Raw genomic sequence first — 22,669 nt, 5'->3', positions numbered from 1 at the left:
GTCATTGTGTCAGCAGGAATAAATATAAATAAAATGATTCTATTTTAATCATTAAGTACAAATTAATTTAGGCAATAAATTGGCCTATTTTAGGAAAATAAGTTTAAAAAAGTTAAAATTTTTCACCTTAGTGTACTTTAATGTCTTTTATAGATTTAAAATCAGAGACAATATCAGAGTCTAATAAAATTTACTGCACTTAGGTATAGCTGTTAGTCTGAGCTTTTCCCAGCCCCTTCCCCCCTCTACTGGCCCAGGACACACTGTAGGCTAAGGGGTAGTGGTGGGTGACATGGAGTTTTGGGCTTTATGCCAGGGTTCAAAAAAAGGGTCACCCAGGAGGGCAACAGTTAGTTATGTTTACTTAGTCCTGATTCCCTACTCAAAAATCAGAATTCAAATAAATCTCACAATTTAAATTAAGACAAAAAAAAAACTGATTTGTCAATCATGAAAATTGTTCTGGTTCATATGCAATTTTTCAAAGTAAATGATTTTTGTTTAAGATGAGAGTTAACACACGAATTGACAAAGTATAACATATTTAGGTTACATTGTGGTTATTAGCCAATTTTAATTGAAAAATTCTGGTTGGAAGTTTCTCAGAAAATTCTAAGTTTCCTAAAGACACACAAATATTTCAATTTTTAATCCTGTCAATGTATAGTTAGCAAGTTCTTAGAAAAATTAAATTATTAATTTAAGAGTTTATTCATTCCTCACCCCATGAAAACAGTAAGAACCCCTAAGAAATTCCTTTATAAGTTGGTCATCAGTCAGTTTGGAGATGTGTGTTGTTCCAACAGTGAGAAGTTGATGAGTGCCAAGAGCAACTGGTTTTGGAACGGGGGTTAATTTGTCTTCTTTAGTTGAATGCACTTCTTCCTAAAATTAAGCACATGAATCTTTAAAGGTTCTCAATATACACTTTAAAAATATTACACTGATGCCTTATGCTCCCCTTAACCTCCACAAAGAACTGTCACTCCCCAAATATCATGGCCTCTCAAAGAATCCTCCAGCATAAAGAAGTGTAGGTAAACAAAATCAACTTAAACAATGGTCTTATCTGATAATACATTGCTTATTCTAGACCAGCAACTACCACCTTCTCACTCCCCCTTCAGAGTAATTGGTTCAAGTTTTATTGGATTTATTTATAAGAGATCTTTGTAGTCAGCATCATGAGATAGGCACCAAGGCAAGCAGGCAATACCCATGGTATGGATTCATGTTTTACTGAAATTGTTTAAGCAGTGCTTAGGTTGAAACATTCAAGATATGAGGATATATAAATAGTCAACCAAAATGAAGGTGGATGCTAGCTACACATCATTCTTTTAAAAAATTTTTTTGTCATTTTTAAAATATCACCAAAGTACCTTTTTATTCCTTCTTATTCTCCTCTCAAAGAGCCATCCCTATGACAAACAGTATTTTTTAAAGAAGAAAAAAAAAAAGTGGGCAAAACTGACCAATACATTAAAACGTTAAAAAATATGCGAAATGTTTAACACCCATGACCCTCCCACCTCCATGAAGGGAGAGAGGTTCACCAATTTCTTTCTGGAAGGAAAAAAATATTACCACTAGTCCTACAGTCAAGATTGGTCACTGCTTTGATTTCAAATCTAATGTCTTTTACTACTATTTTCTTTATATATATATATATGCACATGCACATATGCACACGCACACACAATCTTATACAAATACTCTTAGAGAAACACCATGGTACAGTGGGAAAAGAATTTAATTAGAATACTTGGATTCATTTCCTGTCTTTGCCATGTATTCCTTTTGTGACCTTAGCCAAATAACTCAATCTTCTGGGTTTTGGCAGCCTCATTTGCAAAATGAAAATTTAGCTAGCTGTTAAAGTCCCATCAAATTCTAAGTATAAGATGTCATGATCTTGTTGGCTATTTATTTTGTTATTTTCTCAATGATAATTGCATCTCTGAAAAATAATTTAGAAATAAGAGATAGAGGCAAAGAAAAATATTGACACGAAGATTCAAGAGTATTAAAAAAAAAAAAAGAAATCAAATCATTACAGTGATTTGGTTTAAAAAATATTTTTAGAATCTATTCTCTACTTTCCATTTGCAGCTCTGTTTGGTTTGAACTTCTCAGAACATTTAGTCTTAGTTTAAGGTACTCCCTTCCACCTCCCCAGCTTTTCAGCTTCCTTTTGTGTGCTGTCTTCCCCCATTAGATTATAAGCTCCTTGAGGGCAGAGACAGTCTTTTTCTTATTTGTATCTGCAGTATTTGTACAATTCTTGGCACATGGTATTTAAAGCTGAATTTTTATTTTTACTATCAATCTTGTAACTCTGTCATTACCATCTATTTAGATTATAACTGCTTTCCAATTGGTCTTCTGTACTCAACTTTCACTTCTCTTCATTTGCTCTTCATATACCAGATCAATTTTCCTTATGTACAGATTTGATCATGTCAATGATTTGTTTATAATCTTTCAATGTTTTCTAGAACATGAACAAGGATCACTATTGCTCCTTTTGTACAGAAGACAAATTTTAAAATTTTCAAGGAAAACAAGAGTTTTAAACTTGTATTTCTGTAATAATATTTTCACTTTCATAAACTTAAATGTCAAGACCATTTTGTTATTACTAAATATATATGATGTATATTGCCAAATAGCATATAAAAAAAACCTCAAGATGCAAACATAAAACACATTTTTTGCTGAAGGGAAAAAAAGGATAAGAAAAATTGATAGTGGGAGGGAGACTGAGGGAACCTGAATTTTAATTATGTAGATTTAAAGCATGAAGCTGAAAATGAACTTTACCTATTAAAAGTTAGGAAAAGCCATGTATAAACTATACTTATAAAAAATGTCAATAATTCAAGTCAGTTTTAACTATTCATGAAACCTAGAACGCTACTCAACAAATATTCATACTGAGGATTTGTGAAATGTTATAAATGCTAGAAAAAATATTTTCAAAACATTTCCTTGCAAACTTAGTTTTCTGAAATGCAAAGTTTACAATATCAATGCTGCTACTTCCTTGAAAAACACAAGAATACTGTATTTTATTCAGCTATCTTAGTCGAAGTCACCTACTAGTATTAGTAATAATAATAATTACTATATAGTCTATACATGAAGCTAGACAATATCTAATTTAACCTCCCAATTTACATGTAAAGAAATTAAATTCCAGGGGGGGATAGGTCCCAAGGTCACAAAGATAGACGCAGCAAAGCTGGAATTCAACTATATGACTTTTTCAATCTAAATCTAGTACTCTTTCTACTACAGCATACTGGCTGCAGTACTAAGAACATTATCAAGAAAATAGGTTAGGATTTCATTTGAAATGGAAATGTTTAATATAATGTTTCAAAGAATCTATATATTAGATAATACAATTTTTTTTTTCCTCCTTCCATAGTGACACTGTTGGTTACTAGATAAAGAAAGAATAAGTACATTTTCTTTCAAGTTATTTTAGTGTGTGTAAATGATATTTTAATGATTTGTTAAAATCCATCAAATGCTAAGATCAGAAAGCATAGTGAAGCTAAAAATGGAACTGAACTAAATAGGATGTTTGTAAAATTCAAAATACCTTTTAAAGCTCTGTAGTAGTAGAGGAAAGGTAGAAATGAATGGAATATGCAAACAAACCTGAACTCAACAAAAAATTTAACATGTAAGAGCCATCATCAAAGACTGATTTCAAGGTATTCAATAAAGACAAACTATGTTTTATATTTGGAAATATAAACCATATCTTTCAAGACTGTCATTAGTAATTGGGAAGTCCAAAAGAAAGATTGGGGTAGAGCTGAATATGACGTGATTACAAAAAACAAAACTGGGTAGTAAAAGGTAAAAACAGTAATTATATTATAAGAATGAGATACAAGAGAAGAAGTGATATGGAAGAAGAAGGCTGGTAGTTCTGAAATCCTACTTACATAATAAGTAAGATGGGTTAAAGAAGAAACTATACATATATATGGGGGAGGGGAGGAAGGAAGAGGTTAAGAGTAGAATTAAAATAGCAGGGATAGGAAATGAGATATATATGCTTTCTTGAAATGGAAATTTATTGTTACATATTTTGAATCCTCTCATATATTCTGCTTGTACATGACAATTCACTAATCACTAATTCCAAATCACTAATAATAAAATATATGAAAGCTAAAAAACTTTGAGGTTTCAACTTATAGACCAAAAAAAAAAAAAAAAAAAAAGAATGAAATAAAAGGGGGAGGGGGTTGAAATAAGAAAAATAAAAATAAAAAATTAAAATTTCTTTTTAGAAGTCATATAGTTTAGGTCATCAAAGAGAATGAATCATGGTCATATTAAGACAATACTACAAAGCATGGAATAAAACAGCATTAAGTTAACACCAACAGACATTTTTATACCTCTTTAGTTTTTCTAAAAGGGATCTTCATTACTTCTTGTTGTTGCTCCAACTTTACCAGATTGTGAGGCTTAAGGGGTGATCCTGGGAGTGATTGGCAAAATATGTCATTCACTGGGGAAGATCTGAATCTATTCAAACAAGTACAAGGGCATAATAAGCTACATAATAAGTACAAAGAGCAGAGTAAATATTTGGGATTGATGGATGCAATGCTAATACCTTACCTATATTTAGGATGACTGCATAGGAGAGGTGTCAATATGACAACTTCATATTCACAAGTAGTAACTTCAGCTACTGAAAGAATTTCATGTTTTGCCTCAGGATGACAGATATACATCACAGTACTTGATCTCGGGAGGTTTTGTCTCAAACTACAAGGGGTGCCATTTCCCATCCCCACAGGATAGTAGGGAGTCATCTGACCTTCAATATTTTTAGTAGGAATCTTAAAAACAAAAGGAAAAACCCCACCACAAAAGACATTTCTCATAAACTTAAAATAGATGTATAATCTTAAGAGTTCACAAACACATTTTTCAAGCTCTCTTCCAGCTAATTTTTAAATTTATATATCCTTATACAGATAAATATGAATACTGCCAAAGCAAGTTTTACCTGGAATAATGAAATTACCTTAATTGTAATGTTGAATAATTACTTTATTTATAATGTTTAATGTCAAAATGAGTCTGTTTTTAAAGGTACATAATATGCTTGATTATTTTAACTATTTTCCAAATCCCTGCTCTAACCCAAAACTCAGAACATGTGCACATATACAGAATATAAGAAAATGCTAATCAATACATACTATGCTCATTTCCTCTCCCCCCCTTTTCTTCTTTTTCCCCCTCTCTTGTGGTTTTCCCTATTCTGATTTTTTTCTCCCAACATTATTCATGAGGAAATATGTAAAAAAAAGAATGCAGGTGTACAACCAAAAAAAAAAAGTTTTTTTTTTTTTTACATTAACTGGGGAAAATAAAAATTTAAAGAATAATTAAAAAAAAAAAAAAAGAAAATGCCTAACATACATGAAGTATATGTTAAATCTAAGCCATTGGTCATGTTAGGGAAGAACTCGCAATTTCATTTATACTCCTGTTTTCATTTTTATAGTCTATATATTTCATGAAAAATTTCTGTATTTTAAAAGTGTTTATTATATATAAAGTAAACTTTTTTTAAGACAGCCATAGCATGGTAGGGAGAAAGGTTTGGTCTTGAAGTAAGGACGTCTCAGGTTCTGGTCCTATCTCAGAAACAAACTGACCATGTGACCATGATCAAGTCATTTAATTCCTTAGTGTCCCAAGCAATGTTTTAAGATTATTAGTTTCATAACAGTTTCTTATTTGCATAGGTAGATGGATTTTCCTTATCAGGCATTTTCTACAATTCCAACTATAGAATTGCACAGAATGAAATAAATGGATAAGCATACATACACGTGTGTCTTTTTATATTAAGAGAAGTATTATGGTATATAAATAATGGTCTTGAGGCAGAAGTGTATCTGTGAATCTTACTGTGTGTTTTTTTAGATAAGTTATTGAATTTCTGAATCATATAAACTTACTGAAATTGAAAATATTTATTTTTTGAAAAATGTGTTATTTTTAACATTTAAAAAAAAAATGAGCTCTAAATTCTCTTCCTCCTTCTAGCTCCTTTCCAACATACTTTAACAGCAGGCAATATATCAATTATATAAGTGAAATCATGCAAAATATATTTCATATTAATCAAGTTGCTAAAAAAAATCAAGAATAAAGAAAACAAATAAATTATATTCCATTCTTATACACAGAAGTTAATAGTTTTTGCTCTGGAAGTGGACAGCATTTTTCATCATGATCCTTCACTGTTTTGAACCTTTTCATTGATCACGGTGTCTTTCACAATTGATCATTGTTACATTATTGCTGTTACTGTGTATGCTGATCTGATTTTGTATTCACTTCATCTTTGTTAGTTCATATAAGTCTTCCTAAGATTTTTGAGATCATTCCTCTTGTCATTTCTTATAAGCACAATGGTATCCAATCATAATCAAATACCACAACTTGTTTAGTCATTCCCCAATTGATGTGGATTTCCTCAATGAACAATTCTTTGCCACCACAAAAAAAAAAAAAAAAAAAAAAAAAAACCAAACCAAAAAAACAAAAAACTGCTATAAATAATTTTGTACAGATAGGTCCCTTTCCCTTTTCTTTGATTTCTTTGGGATACAGAATTAGTAGCGGTATTGCTGGGTCAAAGAGTATGCACTTTTACAGTTTTTCAGACATAGTTTCAAATTCTCCAGAATGATTGGATCGGTTTACAACTCCATCAACAATTCATTAATATACATATTTTCCCAAGTTCCCTCCAGGACTTGTCATTTCTTATGTAAGATGATAACTCAGAACTGCTTTAATTTGAATTTCTCTAATTAGTGATGATTTAATTTTTTAAAATATAACATAAATGACTGATTTCTTTACTGGTAACTACTTTTTCACATTCAATGACCATTTATCAACTGGGGAACTGCTCCTTTTATAAATTTGATTCAGTTCTCAATATATGTGAGAAATGAAGGCTTTGTGAAAGAAACTTGCTGCAAAACTTTTAAACATTCCTTTACTGTTTGTGGTATCCTTTTAGCAAAATGTTTCCTTGATCATCTCTTTTAATTAGGTCTATTTTTGCTTTTGTTTTGTCTAAGTTCATGACTGCTACCCCTGCTTTTTTTTTTTTCAACTTTAGCTGAAGCATAATAGATTCTGTTCTAGCCCCTTAACTTTAACTCTTTATTGTTTGTTTTTCTGTTTCAAATGTGTCTCAATGTATTTTTGGATCCTAATCAATTTTGCAATCTGCTTCTATTTTATGGATAAATTCTTCTTTTCCCTTCTTCCATTTACCAGTGAACCTAACTCTCCCCCCATTTTTTAGAACAATCAAACACAATTAAATCACTCTTCTCTTTGTAAATGTAGACTCTTCCTAACTGTCCTAATAATGATAGCATTCTTAGGAGTAATATTTATTATCTTTTCACATAGGAATATAAAAGTTTAGCCATATTAAGTCTCTTATGATTTTTCTTTCATGTTTACTTTTTTAGATTTTTCTAATGTCTTTTTGTCTAAATGTCAGATTTTCTTTTCAGTTTTGATCTTTTCATCAGGAATGTTTGAAAGTTCTCTATTTCATTACATATCCATTTTTTTTCCCTTGAAGGATATTGTTCAGTTTTACTGGGTAGGTAATTCTTGGTTGTAATCCTTGCTCCTTTGTCTTTTGGAATATCATATTCTAAACCCTCTGTTCCTTTACTGTGGAACCTGCTAAATCTTGTGTTATCCTAACTGTGGCTTCAAGACATTTAAATTATTTCTTTCTAGCAATTTGCAAAACTTTCTCCTTGATCTGGGAGCTCTTACCTTTAGTTACGATATTCCTGAAAGTTTTCACCTTGGAATCTGTTTCAGGTGATCCACAGAATCTTTCACTTGCTCTTTTACCCTTTGGATTCATGCTATCACAGCAGTTTTCCTTGAGAAATTCTTGAAATATGATGTCTAGGGTTTTTTTTTTTTTGGATTATAACTTTCATATAGTCCAATAATTCTTAAATTTTCTTTCTTTATTTCCCAAGTCAATTGTTTTTCTGATGAGGCATTTCATATTTTCTTCTATTTCTTTGTTTTATTCTTTCTTGATATCTTATGGTATCCTTTGTTTCCACTTGTTCAATTCTAATTTTAAGTAATAATTAAGTAATTAAGTAAGTAATTCTTCAGTGAGTTTTTTGTAACTCTTGTTCTATTTGGCTAATTCTGCTTTTTAAAAAGTTCTTTTCTTCAGTAAACTTTTGTACTTCTTTTCCAGTTAGCCTATTCTGCCATTTAAGGAGGTCTGTTCTTCAATGAATTTTTATGCTTCTTTTATCATTTGACTAATTTTGTTTTTTAAGTCGCTATTTTCTTTCTCTCTGTCTCTGTCTCTCTCTTTTTTTTTTGGTCTCACCAATCTGTAATTTCTCTTTTCATAATTTTCTTGAATCACTCATTTCTGTTCCCAATTTTTCCTTTCAGTTTTATCTCTTTAACACTTCAGGACTGCGTGTTCAGCTTGTGTCCAATTACCATTTTGAAGCTTTATTTGTAGTTGTTTTTATACTGTTGTCACCTTGTGAGTTGGTCTTTCCTGCCCACTGTAGTAACTTTTATGATAAAGTTCTTTGCTCATTTTTTTTTCAGATTTTAATGTTAATTGAATGCTGTTTATATTGGGGTGTGGAACCACTGTCCCACTATTTAGGCCTGTGTTCTGCCATTTTCAGTACTAGTTCTAGAGGTATGCAAGTTTTTGGTGATTATAAAGTAGTATCATCCAAGGAGTTGTGGTTACTGCTTTCCACGTCTATGTAACTAGGAGGGGTTTTTATTCTTCTGTAGCTACAGCTGCTAGAGCTTTTCTTAGCCTTTGAACTCCAACCAGGTCCCTTGTTCCCTTATAACTAACTATCCACAAGAATTCCTCTCTCCCTTGGACCTATTACTCAAAATGCTATTTTGGCAAACAGCATTGCCAAACAGTGCCAGGGGTTGTACCCAAGGCCAGTAAAAGGTCCCATGTAATCTCTTTCTGATGAATTTTCCAATCCCCTTACTGTCTTTGGGCTGAGCTGAAGCTTCTATTGCCACCATCATTTTCAAGACCCACACTCAGCCAGACCTTGCTGTGGTATCAAAAGCTCTTCTAACTTCCCAAGTTGTCTTATGTGGAAAAACATCTTACCTCAATTTTCCTTTGGCTCTGTTGCTCCAAAATTTGATTTGATGCAGTAAGTTATTTGGAGGAAAATATTGGGAGTTTGGCTGGGTTGCTGCCTCCACTCTGCCACCAAACAGTGGGATAGTAAGGAGCTACCCCAGTCCCAAAAATGCCCCTGCCCTTTATTTTAAAGTATTCAATACTTATGGGCCTATTATTTCACAGACTCCGGCCCATCCATGCTTATCCCATTTTGTGCAACTGTTGACTATGTCTTTCTATAAGATTTCCTTATCCTTAAAATGGGAATAATTTTGATATTTGAACTCTCTTCCCTATACAATTATCATGAGGAAAGTGGTCCATGTGATTATTTTAAAATAGCAATAAAGGGGCAGCTAGGTGGTACAAAGGATAGAGCACCAGCCCTGAAGTCAGGAAGACCTGAGTTCAAATCTGGTCTCATATACTTAACACTTCCTAGCTGTGTGACCCTGGGCAAGTCACTTAACCCTAATTGCCTCAGCAAAAACAAACAAACAAAACATAAAACAACAACAACAAAAAATTAACAATAAATTCAATATGAAGACATAAGTCAATGGTTTATATTGTTTTCAGTAATAGTCACAGAAGATATTGCCCTCTTCTAAATATTGGTATGAGAAATATTGTGTAAATCATATTCTTAAATTAGTAGCCTCACTATCAATGAGTAGCAAGAATGAAACAATATTTTTCACTTGCCTCCTTTGAATTCTCTTTGGAATTTTCATTTTCCTTTTCTTCTTTTTCTATGGAGCAATGTAAGAATGAATGAAGTAAGTGCAGCAACTTATAATGTAGTTTATAAATGATACAAAATTTTCAATTAAGTTAGAAACCGAAAATTTGAAATAAATGAATTCTTCCAAACTTCAATGAAGGCTTCCATTTAAATATTTCTGAAAGAAAATTTTAATATAGGACATATATATGTGAGTTTTACTTTTATTGGCTAACATATAGTAATTTTTTTACTTCCTTGAAAAATTCTGTATTTTAAAAAACACTGTCATATAAGACAGCTTTTTGTCTTCAGATGGAAAAATATTGTTTTCACCTATTCAGACTAAAATGAAAATTGATCTTTTGAAATGTTCTGGGTTTCTTCTCCTCTGAATAAAACATTTATTATAAAGAACTTGGCTAAGTTAATTCACAAACTTTCTTCACAATATTTAATACGTGGAGGAAAAAAAAAATCAATATTTACCAAAACAAAATAAAAAAGAAAATGACTTAAGAAATAATTTATAATAATTTTGGGTTTTAGCACTTTCATAATTCAGAGTTTCTAAGATCATCCTAGAAATAATTTCTATTAGAACATATATTTTAAGATAAATTAAAATCTTACTATTAGATTATCATGTAATGACAAACCTGCTTCAGTTAATGTGCTCTTTTTCATCCTGTTCCCAAGGAAGTATTCCTGAATATTTATTTTCTGTATTTAAAAACAAAATTAAAAAAAAAAAAATAAACATTTCTGTACCTAATGAATTAACAAGGATTGTCCTCTCCATCCTTAAACTCCATTTTGGCTATACCATACCCTGCTCATCTTCAATCTGGGTCATCCTATAATCCTTACCATTTGATTTCTACTCCTACTCTCAAATCAATGGATACTGTCATGTAGAAGGGTTAATTAATTTTTTTGTTTGGTTCCAGAAAGAACTGGGACGAACAGATTAAAGTTACTAAGACACATAGAGCTATCTTAGGAAGCAGTGGTTTCTCCTCAATGGAGGTCTTTAGACAAAGGCTGGTGTCATTAGGTACACTGTAGTAAAAATTCTTTTTCAGGTATATGTTGGACTAGAAGGTTACAGGTTCCTTTTAACTTATTTCTGAGAAGCTTTACTATAGGTAATAGCTGAGACAAGGTTTGGAGAAAGGCATGGTATTGTTTCTACACTCAAAGTACTTATAGCTTAGAAGGTGGTTTTGGCACATATTTAAAATATGATAATTGCTTTTGAGAGATTCAAAACGAGAGACTGACATTCCAATTTCATTACCAAAATATGATAGTTTTATCATGCTTTAAGAAAAACATACCTGACCAGTTTCTTTTTCTTCATGATACTGCCGAATGTGTTTTCCATGACATACTTCATAAGTCCAGTAAGATTCAATCTTCAAAAAACATAAAAAAATCCAACATATTTTTAAATTTCTGAAAATTGAAATCTTCTGAATTCCAATTGATACTGAGGAATTTATCAGATGGATAGCTGATGAGTTGGCAACAATATTAATAGTATTTTATTTTTTACAATAACATGGAAAGACAAATTTCCACATTCATTAAAATTTTTTTCCCCAAATGTTGATTCCAACTGTGATTTGAATTCCAAATGTGATATAGAGCATTTTTTCATACGACTACAGATAATTTTGATATCTTCATCAAAAACTCCCTATTTACATCCCTTGACCATTTATCAGTTGTGAAATGACTTGTATTCCTATAAATTTGACTCATTTCTCCATATAGAGATCTAAAATTGCTATTCTCTCTTCATCTTTACTTCTTTTCATTATTTCTCTCAGTATTCTAGATCTTTTGTTTTCCAAATGATTTTTGTTGTATTCAGTGTTATTCTCTATTATGTATGTTATCAATCTCTGTGAACTATTTTCGCACTAAAAGTGTAAAAGAATTTTGGTATATTGGTATGCCTTAGCCATTAACACTATATGTTCCTCCACTATGTAGATTATTCTTTTGTTCTTTAAGAAGAGCTGTGTAAATGAATCTTTTGTATGCTTTGGGAGGCTGATCCCCAGATATTATTTGGAATGGGATTTGTTTCTTTACTGCATCTTATGTTTTGTTTTGTTTTTTGAAGACTAATTTTATACCTGTTACTTTACTGAAGTTATTAATTTCCTCAATTAATATCTTTGCTGATTCCCTGGGGTTTGAGAAATGAGGTCTCTATCTGAAATACTTGCTGTGAAAATTGTTTCCCAGCTTTCTGCCTTTGTTCTAATCTTGGTTGCACTGGTTTTGTCTGTACAAAAACTTTTAAATTAAATATAATCATCATCACTCATTTTATATCCCATAATGCTTTCTTATTTTATCCTAAATTCTTCCCTTTTCCATAGATCTGACAGATAAACTATTCCTTGTGCTTCCAATTTGCTTGTGGTATAAAGGTATTCTGATTATGCTTTATGTCTAAATCATGTGCCCATTTTGACCTTATCTTGGTATCCAGTGTTAAGATGTTTATATTTAGTTTTTGCCATACTGTCTTTTAGTTTTCCTGGGAATTTTTTGCTAAATAGTGAGTTCTTGTTCCAGAAATTGTAATCTTTGAGTTTACGAAACATTAGAGCACTATGGTTATTTACTACTGTGTCTTGTGTACCTAATCTATTCCACTGATCCACCACTCAGTTCTTAGCTAGTACCAGATAGTTTTGATCATTACTGCTTTATAAAAGAATTCTGACATCTAATATGGCTAGGATGGCAACAATTTAAATAAAAGGTAAGTGATTGTTTCCGAAAAATATGACAGCTCTACTGATTTCTAAAGTAAGAATTCTTTTTTTTTTTTAAACATGAACTGTTACTGAAGTTTTGAGAGAAAAAGAGATCAGCTTGCACATTGTGTAACATGTCCCAGAAGAATCAAACTATCACCTAGTTTAGAAATAATTTTTTTAGCAATTAAAAATATATTACAAAGCACTTCTTAGGGAATACTCTACTTTAAGAAGTGAAATAATATGCAAATGTAAACCCAATTTGAAGATATAAACTAAAATATACTCAAGAAATAAATCAAAGTTTTTTTTTTAAGTTTGAAATTTACCTATAAGTAATATATAATTTTGCATAATATTCATTGCGTGCAATAGATAAAAATATTTCTAGATTTTACATATTATACACTTAAGTGTGTTTCTGAAAGTTTCAGAATCCCTGGCTTCCTTTAAGTACCAACTAAAATCCCATCTTCTATAGGAAGCCTTCCCCAATCCCTCTTTTAAATTAAATTTCCTTTTAAAAAGGAAAGCCTTCCTTTTTAGAACTTTCCTATTAAATCTATATGTGGCTTGCTTTGAATATGTTTGTTTGTATGTTGTTTCCCCATTAGACTGCAGTCCTTGAACACTGTCTTTTTGTATCCCCAACACTTAGTGACTGGTATAAAATGACTGATTAATAAATATTTACTGACTGACTGAACTCATGTAAATAAGCAACTTATTAAATTTCTGGTTATTTAGAATCAGAGCTGATTTCTAACAGTGCAGTACAACAAATATTAAAGTAGGAATAAACAAAGAACTATTTTTGAAAACTTAATTATTTTTAACATTATGCAAAATAAAGTTAAACGGAGAAATATGTGATGGGTAAATAGGTAGCAGCATATTATTATATCCTATAATATGATCATAAGAAATGATATAAGGTAGTAGTGTTAAATTAGAATAGAAAAAGAGTTGCATGTTGTCTTAGAAAACCACAAATTAATATTATCTATGTTGTATTTTAAAACAAAATTTCATTAACCATTTCCCAGTTGTATTTTAATCTAGTTTGGACTTACCAGGGAGTTTTAGCACACTAAGTTTGAACCATATAGTTAGTCATATATAGTAAGAGTAGTATCTAATAGATGGATGAGTCTTGCTCTAATGTTAAGCAATCTAAAGGAATGGCTTTAGAACACTGAGTAGATTCTCTATGGTGGATTTATGAGAGGACAGGAACAAGCATCAAACTTATGGTACAAATCTGTACCAATTTATACACACACTGATTAGATCATGGATCTACTGAAATTTTGAAATAAAGGTCAAATGTACACAAAATACATACCCTGTATGAACAGCTGCTTTGTTTAAACAGTGGTTCCAATAATTCACCTGGAGAAGGGCCTTTATAATCCTTCTCTTCTTCCTGTAAGAATTAAGATTCTAAGTTTTCTGTATTAAAGGATAGAAAGAGAAGGGAGAAGAATATTTTAGGTGCATGGGTTGGCTGTGGGTGGGGGGGAGGAAGGGAGGGAAAACAAGAAAAAGCAGAGAAGCAAGAAATATTTACATCAGATTTTTTAGTGATCTTTAATTAAAAAAAAAAAAAAAAGAACAAACACATATTTAAAATTATGTCCTGTTTTGGAAACTTTATTTTAAGGTTTAGTCCCTTGATTGCTATTTATAACTGGGCATTAATTCTTCCAAAGAAGAACTTTAATGTATATGTTGCATTACTGTCAATACAGTTATCAGTACTTACCTCATCTCCACTTGCTACAAGGGGAAGTATGCATTTATATTTTTCTTTATCTGCTGTTGTCATAATGACATAATTATCTTCTTTATAGAAAACACCAGCAGAAGGCTAGAAATATACAAAAACATGTAGACATTAGTTTAACTTCTTAAATGTATTAAACAAAATATATTAACAATTGTAGTTTATTCAAATTGTTCTTTACTATATATGTTCTTTACTGTATATGTTCTTTACTATTTGTAAGGGAAATAATATTTCCTACTGATAGGAAAATAATAAAAAAATAATATTTACTACTGATACAATGAGAGGAGGATAACTAAAATACTGAATGGCAGAACTGGAATTTTAAAAGATCTTTTGGGCTGGAATAATGTGCTAAGAGAAATGGTAGAATAAGTCCTAGATTTGGAGTCAGAGGCTCTGGATAAATCCCAGCTTTGCTGTTTACTAGTTGTATGACTTTGGAGAAGACTCTTAACATTTCTAGGACATGTCAACAAGGAATCACAACTTCACAAAACTTATGTGAAAACCAGATTTCTTACAAGTGAAATGAACTTGCATGTGGAACCCAAAAAGTTCACCATCCATACAGAAGTTTGCATATTTATGACAACAAGGCAAAAGAAGCAGAAGATACCAGAAATCTCCACCTAAAGGGAAATAACATCCATTAGGAAGAAAGTGCAGTAAAGGTAGGAAAAGGACAAAACTGCTCCCCATACAGAAGGAGTAGGGCTAAGGCAAAAACTGCATTTTTTTTTTTTTGGGGGGGGGGGGAACGACTGCTAATCTAAGAAGATAGGATGATCTGCTTATAAACATGGATCTCAGCTGTAGAACCAATTTCTCAGGTTAAGTACATGCTGACTGGTACCTATCTTGACTCCCAAGGACACCCAGGGAGTCCAGATTAAGATGTAAACAATACATTATGTCAGTTTGGGAGTGGGACTTCATTCTCAATACATTCAGGATCTCTTGCACACCATGGATCCAGTGTTTCTAGAAAATATGGTAACTCAAAAGGATGAGTTCAAGGGACCTTTAACAATCCTTGTCATCCAAAACAAAAAAGGTGAGAGTGGGTGGTTTGGAATACATAACATCTGATGTTCTTTTCCAATTCTAAATCTACAATCTCAAAAATCAAGGGATAAATATGAATCTGAGATATAGGTTCAAAATATAAATTACACAAGCAACAGAATGGGGGAGAATCAGTTTGATAATTTTCAAGTAAAATAAAAACTTGGAGGCTCTGGTTTCTAACTCAAAATGTGTTAATGGTATTATTGCTGCTGACAATATGACCCTGAAACCAACTTAACCCATTTTTCTTGAGTTGCTATACTTTCTAGAAATATATCTGAGATTTAGAATAAGTCAATGATGAAGTCTCCCAGTCCCCAGCTGATATATACATAACATTCAACCCTAACAGAACACTGTGTGCCCTTAAAACTGAGTCAGCTATAAACCTGGTTCTAGCCAGTCTATCTCAGAGTGATAAACTGTGCAGTTAAGACCCTTTCAGATAAGCAGATCATGCTCCCTAGGAGGGGGGGGGAGGCAGCTGGTGTCCCTTTTACTCGCTTGCTTTCCCTCCCCTTCTCAAATGAGGGGACTTCTCTTCATTCTTCCCATGAAACCTCTTTTTGCTGTAACCCTTAGATACCCAAGGCTTTGTCTGTATTGTTGGGCTCCCCAGAGACTCCATCATGCATGTTTTATGCTACCTCTTGTAATTAAAAAAAAAATAGCTATTCAAGTCTTGGAATTGTAACTAGTGGTTGACATTGCCATAAAAGCTAATGCAAACTTAGGCTACATTAATAAAATTCATACAGTATATTATAGGCTGCAATACACAATGTAAACTTTTCATTTGAGCTTTACAACTAATTATCATGTGAATTTGTAGGGCAAGTATTATTAGTCCATTTTCCAGATGAGAAAAGTGTAGCTAAAACAGATTAAGCAGTTTGCTCTAGATGGGATTTAAATTTTAAGTGTTCTTGTCTTCAAGGTCAAGTCTTTATTCAGTCACAATATCATAGAGCCTATTCCAAGGCAAGTACAGTATTCAAATTAGGGCATCTACAAATATTATGTGGTCAGATATATGAAATATTGGGTTTGATTTAGCAATACAGAGTACCTGATCTAGAATCAGTTGACCTGGGCTGAAATGCCACTTTTGATACATTAGCTATGAGAACATTTAATCTCCTTGAACCTAAATTTTCTTATTTGTAAAATGAGAACAAATGCTTGCTCCATTTGGGGCAAATTTTTTTACTCAGGTTTTGTCAAGAAAACCCCAAAAAGGCATCACAAAAGTTGTACATGAATGAACTGAACCAGCTACACCCAGTGAAAGAACTCTGGGAAATGACTATGAACTACTACATAGAATTCCTAATCCCTCTATTTTTGTACACCTGCATTTCTGATTTCCTTCACAGGCTAATTGTATACTATTTCAAGGTCCGATTCTTTTTGTACAGCAAAATAACTGTTTGGACATGTATACACATATTGTATTTAACTTATACTTTAACAATTGTCAATGCTGAAAAATTACCCATGCATATATCTTGTAAATAAAAAGCTATAATAAAAAAAAAAGTTGCACATGACTGAAAAAGATACTACTTATCATTTCAAGGAAAACTCCATTTATTCCTATAGTTTCATGTTTTTGACAGAAATGGGTGCTGTACCTTGTCAAATACTTTTTCTGCATCAATTGATCATATTGATAATGAAGTAATAAAAATCACTAATGTTTTTTATTTTCCCAATACTAAATTAGCTCTACATTCCTAGTATGAATCTAGCCTGGTCAGAGTGTATAATCTTTGTGATTATAAATCTCATTATCCTGCAAGATTGAATCTGCCTCATGAATACCTTTTGCCCTGATTGCACTCTATGATTAGAAGTCAGGGCCACAAATAATTTTATCCTTCTTCCCCTTTTAAAGTGTGAGTGTGTGTGTGTGTGTGTGTTGTCTTCTCCTATTAATTGCTAAACTACTTGGGAGCAGGGATTACCTTTGTTTTTATTTGTATTTGTATCCCCTAGAACTTATCAAAGTGCCTGGACTGTAGTAGATGCTCAATAAATTGGTTTATTAGCTGGTTGCTACAGTCTCTGTTAATATTCTATTTAAATTTTTTTTGCATTAATATTTATTAGCGATATTGGTCTATAGCTTGCTTTCATTGTTTTGACTCTTCTTGATTTAAATATGTGTCACAGAAGGAATTTGGTAGGGTTCCTTCTTTTCTTATTTTTTTCCTAGAGATTATTTTAAAAATTAATTTGCTAAATAAATGATTAAGGGAATTAATTAAAGATAGATCACCTCATTGACTAGCACTAGATCTTTTTGCCATATCTACTCCTCTGCCCTATCTTTTGCAGTTGTCCAATATCAGTTATAAACAGGGCGTAAAAATTATTGCTTTGAAAAAATGTACTAATACTGCATTTAGGAACACAGAAAAATAGATCTGGAACTAAAAGAGACCTAGAGTTGATCTGGTCCAAGTCTATCATTTTATAGGTGAGGAAAATCAATGAGATGAAATGATGTATCTAAGATTAAACAAGTGTTAAGTGATAGGACTTTTGTCTATAAATCCAGCCTTCTCTGAAAAACCCGAAGAACAGAGTTAGAATTCTATAAAGAATGTGAGACAGAACTAGAAGTCCTGGTCTAGGGCTTATTACTACTATTAATACAACTACTGTGTGATGTTGGGGAGGCCATTTTATTTCTTTGGGTCTCATGAAAAAATGAAGGGGATGGACAAAATTTCCAATGGCAAGACTGAAAATAAAGGAAGGATTGACACAGAAAAAAAGCACAAAAAGTAGAGAAACATTTTTGAATTTACATTAGATGACAGATATAAGATTGAAGACATAATTGAATTTTCTCTTGGTCTGACCCAATACAACAACAATCTTCAAGTAATCAAAGTTGCTGGAAATCCAAAGGGCAGTGGAAATGGCTATAGCATATTTCCAACAGTGATTTCTGTGCATGAAGGGGGGAAAGGGAGAGCATAACAGCTGATTAAACAAACAAATGTTAAGCCTACTCTGTGAAAGGCATTGGGAATACAAACAAGAAAAATAGTCCCTGGGCTCTCAGGAAATGAATGATTGTTTTTAAATCAAAAGAACGTGGGCTGGTTAAATAGCAAAGTAACATATGGACAGGACTGTGCTGTAATATGAAGAAAGAAATTTTTGAAAACAATCTAGAGCAAGGCCTTCACAATACTGGCTCCACTTTGTGTGGGGCATCTATAGAACAGAAATAAGAAATGCACAGGATGAGGAGCTGTAGATGATGTATGAGTAATACACACTGATGAAGGGGATACCTACAATGATGAAATTATGGATGCGTTAAAGCACTGGCTTAATACCAATATGTCTTCATGTGTCACTAACACTATAATAGGGAAATTCTCATAGTAGAAAAAATTTATTCCTCAGATAACCAAGATCCACAATGTGGAGTGTGGTATGTACAATATAGTTTGAATCAGGAATAAACATTAAAAGCAGGGATAAGCAAAGTACTACATCTTTCATTCCAGGACCACCACAGATAACAAATTTAATAGAGGTTAATCCCAGATTGATCACAGAGTAATAAATGTTCAACTGTACAATTCAAAACTAAATGGGAACCTAACCTTCTTAGGTTGGAGAAGTCTGTATATTGATGAATTCACATTGGAGAACTGAAAATTTCCCCCCTCTACTAACACAATCTCCTGCTTTAGACTTTCATAGTATTTATGAATGTTTAGATCCTTCTTCATTCAGTTAAACAAAAATAGCTTTTAGTCATCCCCAGGGTTAGGATGTGAAATGTTAAAAGATACGCCTTAGACTTAGATGAAAGCTTAGCACTCATCTAATCCAATGCCTTATTTTTAGATAAGAAAATAGTACCTCTAAAAGGTGAAGTGATGATCCAAATTCACAGTGCCAAACTGAGAGCAGGTCATTGAGCTCCTGATCCCTGATCTAGTTTTAAAAAAATAAATTGTGCTGTCTCTATATATGTTGCTTCTTAGGGTCATTATGACTAGAGAGTGAGGATGGTAGACATAGTCCTATTGAATTCTTCAAAACAACTCTGCAGGAAGAAATCTCATTCTAGAATTTATAGTGTTTATTTGTAAAAGACAGAATTTTTCTAATTCTGTTGAGAGCCTAACAACCTTCTAGTCACTCAATTTTACAATACTAGTGTCATTCTAGAGTTTTTCTTCTTCACTTCTTGATATCCAACTAAATAGCTGCTAATTTTTTCAATCATTTCTCTGTATCTCTCTCAATCTGCTCTCTTCTCCCCATTCATAAGGCCAACCTATCATTTCAGATATCAAGACATCTCTCATCTGAATAAGTCTCCTCAATGGACTGCCAACATTTCTAATTTATCCTCTACAGAGCTGCCAAAATCATCTTAACATTCAAATCTGATCATGTAATTCCATTACTCAACAAACTTCAGTTGTTCTCTCTTAGCTCTAGAAAAAAATTCAAACTCCTTAGATGGACATCAATGCCTAATTTAATTTCAGTCTACTTTTTGCAGCTTACTGAACATTATTTCTTCATGGAACTTCATTTTAGACAAACTAGTCTATCTGTTGTTCTCTTTGACATAGGACATTATCTCCTATCTCCCTACTCACCTTCTCTTTGCCCAGACTTCACTCCAGGCTAAAATGTTTGTTTTCTTCATCACTACCTGAAAATTCCCAGCTTCCTTCGAATCTCAGTTCATGTACTATCCCCTACCTAATTCTAGTTCCTGCCTTCTGTTAATTTATCTCCAGTTTACCCTGAAAGTTTCCCCAAGTACATGATGAACTCCTGGAGAGTGGGAACTGGTTTTGTTTTATGGTTGGAGGTATTTTTTTTTTTTTTTGGCTATCCTTTGTATCCCTAGCACCTAAAACAGTGCCTGGAGCATAGAAACTTAATAAAAGCTTATTGAAGCCAGGCAGATTCCCCCCAAATTATCCCGTATCTATTACATACCGAATCCTCTCCCCCTCCCTCCATGACATCTATCTCCATGAAGGCAAAAGTTGGTTTTTATTTTAAATTTATCTCCAGCAACTAGCTCAGATCTTAGCATGCAGAAGTTTAAAAGGAACTTGCTGCATTGACTTGGAAAGGAAAACTGTCTTTGAGGGTCTTTGAGAAGGCCTGGTGGCATGTAAGGATGAAGGAGAGAAAGGTGGTTGAAGGAATAGCTGTTGGCTACTATCCAAGGAGAAGACCGACGTGATGCACGCATACCATACGTATATGTACGTGAAATGAATGTGTGTGTATGTGTCCCACATCAATGAGCTTTGGGACTCAGGTTACGTTAATATTTGTGTATGTATATGCATGAAGATTTGTGTAGATACACATATATTCGTACACACTTTTTTTGGAGGGAGGTGCCTAGGAACGCTTCCCCGGAGAAAGTGGAAGAGTCGTGGCTGGGCAGCCAAGCTCCGTGTCCCCGGCGGCGGGTGTGTGCACGCCTGTCAAGAGGTCACAGAAAACCCGTGCCTAGTTAAAGTGAAAAAGCACTTGCTAGCTCGGGGGCGCGGGGTTGGGGGGACGCTCGGGGGCCACCGTGGGGGGGCCGGCGCGGGCACTGACCAGAGTGAATTCGGTGCCGGGCCAGTTGACTCGGAAGGGGATGTCGTCACTGAGCGGAGGGAGCACTCGACCGCCCCCGGACGCCTCCAGGAGCCCACAGAGGACCAGCAGCACCGGTGCGCCCGGGACCAGCCTCCGTCCGCCACCTCCTCCTTCTTCCATCCTCCTCCGCCTCTTTCTCCAGCCGCCGCCGCCGCCGCCGCCGCCGCCGCCGCCGCCACCGCCGTCGCTGCCTCCTTGGCCCATAGAGAGGAGGCGGAGGCGGCGGGACTAGAGATCGTCCAGCGAACGGGAGTCCCAACCGCCGCCACGTCTCCTTCCGGGGAGCCCCTTGAAACCGCCTCCACCTCTCTCACTTTCGCGTTGTCGTTTCCGGGACAAACGGCCTATCAACATCCGGGTCCGCCTACGGAGGCCGAGATGTAGTAAGTCTCTTCTCCGCCCCCTCATACCCAGAGCTACCTGATCCTGAAGGGTCGTGCTTTCGGTCCTAGGAGGAGGCATCTACTCAGCCAACTACTCGTCCGCTCGCCTGATCCTTGGGGTTGGGACCCTGAGGGCCGAGATTCCAGCCTGGGAGAACCTAGACGACAAGGGAGGAGGCCGCGACTTCGTATTCGCAGCCGGTGAGTCCCGCGGAGTCCCCGGCCGAATTGCAGGCGCTCTCCCGAGGGGCCCCTGCCTTCTCCGCTGTTGTCCCCAACTTCGCTGCAGCCCTCCAGCTTCCCTTTGATTCTATTTTATACTCGGGGGGCTGGGAGAAAGGTTATTACTTGGGGTTTTGATAATTTAGGAAGTTAAGGGAAAGAGTACGTTGACTGTCCCTTCAGGGTTCTCGCCTTGAGGGAAAATCTTTACCTCCTGCGGCGCCTAATGGGATGTATTCGTTGTTGGGCTTGTACCCGAGCATCGTACGCTCCACTTTGCCCTGAATGACTCTTCCAAAGGTTTACCCCTGCCCCATCCTCCTGCCCCTCCTACCCCTTCCCCGTCCCCATGAGTCTTTCCAGTAAATGCGCAGGCTTTATATTCCCGGGTTTGGCAAAATGAATTAGATTTCAATAACTGGCCTACTAGGGTTCGGGAACCAAAATTAAAAGGGTTGGCCTAAATATCGTTAGCTAATGCTGTGGAGAGAGCACCGAGAACCAGGAGGACCTCAATCCAACCTCAGACCCACGATCGCGCTGGGACTTTGGAAAGCATTTACCTGTTGACCATTTCCAATTTATCCTTTATAGAGCTTGTTTGTGTTGTTGCTCTGTTATGTCAAATCCGTTCGATTTTGAGCTCCTTTGAAAGCAGTGAGTGATTTTTTGGCCTTATATTTGTATTACTAGTACTTAACACACTTCTGACACAAATTTATTTTTGTTCATCCATGTTTGATTCTTGGTGACCTCATTTGGGGTTTTCGCGGCAAAGATATTGTGAAGTGGTTTGCC

At 34.3% G+C, this 22,669-nt stretch overlaps 2 protein-coding genes across 4 annotated transcripts in view; one reads left to right on the top strand and one right to left on the bottom strand.

Moving 5' to 3' along the window:
- The window catches only part of ERLEC1 (endoplasmic reticulum lectin 1), a 37,475-nt gene extending 15,905 nt beyond the window's left edge, over window positions 1-21,570 (bottom strand). The window contains exons 1-9 of one of the 3 annotated variants that reach the window (XM_051975265.1): window positions 21,225-21,570; window positions 14,517-14,621; window positions 14,097-14,177; window positions 11,309-11,386; window positions 10,628-10,691; window positions 9,950-9,996; window positions 4,651-4,874; window positions 4,425-4,554; window positions 724-885 (exon numbers count right to left, since the gene is read on the bottom strand). In XM_051975265.1, coding sequence (XP_051831225.1) covers window positions 724-885; window positions 4,425-4,554; window positions 4,651-4,874; window positions 9,950-9,996; window positions 10,628-10,691; window positions 11,309-11,386; window positions 14,097-14,177; window positions 14,517-14,621; window positions 21,225-21,470 — 1,137 coding nt within the window. In that variant the 5' untranslated portion in view covers window positions 21,471-21,570. Of the gene's footprint in view, window positions 1-723; window positions 886-4,424; window positions 4,555-4,650; window positions 4,875-9,949; window positions 9,997-10,627; window positions 10,692-11,308; window positions 11,387-14,096; window positions 14,178-14,516; window positions 14,622-15,064; window positions 15,122-21,224 lie in introns of those variants that run through there. The other 2 variants (XM_051975264.1, XM_051975266.1) reach the window with 2 other exon arrangements.
- A 108-nt stretch (window positions 21,571-21,678) lies between these two features.
- The window catches only part of ASB3 (ankyrin repeat and SOCS box containing 3), a 96,154-nt gene continuing 95,163 nt past the window's right edge, over window positions 21,679-22,669 (top strand). The window contains exon 1 of the mRNA XM_051975263.1: window positions 21,679-21,850. The gene's annotated coding sequence lies outside the window, so the exon portion shown is untranslated. The remainder of the gene's footprint in view (window positions 21,851-22,669) is intronic.

Source organism: Antechinus flavipes, chromosome 2 (genome assembly GCF_016432865.1).
Source record: "Antechinus flavipes isolate AdamAnt ecotype Samford, QLD, Australia chromosome 2, AdamAnt_v2, whole genome shotgun sequence".
Classification (NCBI taxonomy): Eukaryota; Metazoa; Chordata; class Mammalia; order Dasyuromorphia; family Dasyuridae; genus Antechinus; species Antechinus flavipes.
Note: the sequence above shows the minus strand (reverse complement) of the source record. Positions and strands in the feature narration are given on the sequence as shown.